Below are 2,308 nucleotides of genomic sequence, written 5' to 3'. Positions count from 1 at the left end.
AGAAGGTATGTTTATTGATTACCTGTATATTTATAAATAAAAATGTTTTTTTTTAAAAAAAACAATAAATATTGCACAAATAAGTTGTAAATTAAAGGTACTTATATATTTCATTTTCATATTTCATAATATATTTCAGATTATGGTGGCCTAAATTTAACTTTGAAGTATCCAACTGATCGTGGACATTTTGAAGGTGAAGTATGCACATCATTAAAAAAGAGTATTTTGTTATTCGGACAATGCAAACCATCAATCAAATTTCCTAGGAACCATGTTAATAGATGTTTTTCTACTGGTTATTACTATATAACAACTAAAACAGGTATCAAAATTCCACGGCAATGGTTATGTTATTCTTTAATATTAGATAAAGCATATTGTGAGTTTTGTTGGCTTTTTGCTAACCGGCAATATGAGCATTTTAAATATGAATGGATTTCTGGCGTTGACGACTGGCAACATTTATCACAACAAATTTCTAAACATGAAAATTCTATTCAACATATAAATGCAACAGAAATTAGAAGATATTGGGAAAAAAATAAAACATTAGATACAGATTTAGAGAAACAAATATCTGAAGAAGCAGAGTATTGGAGGAATGTTCTTCGTCGAGTTATTCATGTAATTTTAACTCTTACATCTGGTAATACTGCCCTCCGAGGAAATGAAGGGAAGAAAGGTAATCTTCAAGAAATTGAAGGTAACTTTATGCGTACTATTAGATTACTTGCAAAATTTGATCCTTTTGTTCATAATTTATTAAATGATTCAAAAAAACATGTAAAATACTTAAGTTGGAAAATTCAAGACGAGCTTATAGACATTTTAGCATCAGATGTACGTAATAGTATATGTGATGAGGTTAAAAAGTGTTCTTGGTTTTCAATTATACTTGATTCTACCCAAGATATAACTAAAATTGATCAAGTGAGCGTGATTCTTAGGTATGTCTTTGTTGAATATGAAAATCACACATTAGATATAAGGGAATCTTTTTTAGGATTTTTTGCATTACAAAATCATGGTTCATCTGATTATGCTGAACTGTTGCTAAAAATACTGACTAAGTTTGGTTTAGATATAAAAAAATGTCGTGGTCAGGGTTATGACGGCGCTTCTGTAATGAGTGGTGCCCATTTTGGAGTACAAAAACGAATTATTAATATTGTGCCTACAGCTCTTTACGTCCATTGTTGTGCACATAATTTAAACCTAGTAATTTCTGATGCTGCTAAAACTTCACAAAAGATTGTTTCATTTTTTAGTATAGTGCAAGATGTTTTTAATTTCTATGGGTCTAGTGCACCAAGGTGGGCATTATTAGCTCTTGGTGATGAACAAGCATGTAAAGTTTCTAAGAAAACATTAAAAAAAGTATGCCCAACAAGATGGGAAGCAAGGCATGATGCAGTATTCAGTTTACAAGAGAGGTTCATAGATGTTATTAAGTGCTTAACTAAAATATCATTAACTACCAAGAAAACAGATGAAAGAAACTCAAGTTTAACTTTAAAAAAAAAGTTGGAATCAAGTGAATTTATTTTAATTTTATGTTTATGGGAAAATATTTTGAGAATCTTAAATGTTGTATCAAAATTATTACAAGGAGTTAATTATTCCATTGAGATGGCTTCTACACTTATGAATCAATCAATTAGTCAAATCAATGAATTAAGGAACAATTATGATGGGATATTAAGTAAATCAAAAGAATTATGTGCTAAATGGAACATAACAGTGCCATTCCATTTAGTACGTAAACAATTTGCAAATAAAAGGTTTGATGATTTTGATGGTGACTTTCGACTTGATATTAATGAAGAAAATTTTAAAATAAAAGTATTTTTACCTGTCTTGGATACTATACTGTTTCAATTACATAGTCGATTTGAAGGAATGGTTACTATAGTTAATAATTTTAAATTTCTATCGCCATTAACCATTATTGAACAAAATGAAGATTATATTATAAAATCATCATATGATTTTATAAATTTGTATACAGAAGATGTTTCATGTGATCTTACAAGACAATTATTATGTCTTAAGTTACATATTACAAAAATTGATAAAACTATTGTATCGGAACTTAAGACCATACAGAATTTGGCTTTTTATATAATTGATATGGATTTATCAACAAGTTTTCCTGATGTTTTAGCTGCATGTCTTATATTTTTAACCATCCCTGTTACGGTAGCATCTGCAGAAAGGAGTTTTTCTAAGCTTAAATTAATTAAAAATTATTTGCGCAATTCCATAGGTCAAGAACGGCTATGTGGAATTTCTATACTAAACATAG

General features: G+C 28.7%; 1 protein-coding gene across 1 annotated transcript in view; it reads left to right on the top strand.

Annotated features, from left to right (window-relative positions):
- LOC103310470 (zinc finger MYM-type protein 1-like) overlaps window positions 1-2,302 on the top strand; it is a 4,148-nt gene extending 1,846 nt beyond the window's left edge. Inside the window, exons 3-6 of the mRNA XM_008188869.1 lie at window positions 140-1,526; window positions 1,581-1,845; window positions 2,056-2,202; window positions 2,270-2,302. Coding sequence (XP_008187091.1) covers window positions 140-1,526; window positions 1,581-1,845; window positions 2,056-2,202; window positions 2,270-2,302 — 1,832 coding nt within the window. The remainder of the gene's footprint in view (window positions 1-139; window positions 1,527-1,580; window positions 1,846-2,055; window positions 2,203-2,269) is intronic.
- The last annotated feature ends 6 nt before the right edge of the window (window positions 2,303-2,308 follow it).

Source organism: Acyrthosiphon pisum, chromosome A1 (genome assembly GCF_005508785.2).
Source record: "Acyrthosiphon pisum isolate AL4f chromosome A1, pea_aphid_22Mar2018_4r6ur, whole genome shotgun sequence".
Taxonomy (NCBI): Eukaryota; Metazoa; Arthropoda; class Insecta; order Hemiptera; family Aphididae; genus Acyrthosiphon; species Acyrthosiphon pisum.
This window is presented reverse-complemented; position numbering and strand designations above follow the sequence as displayed.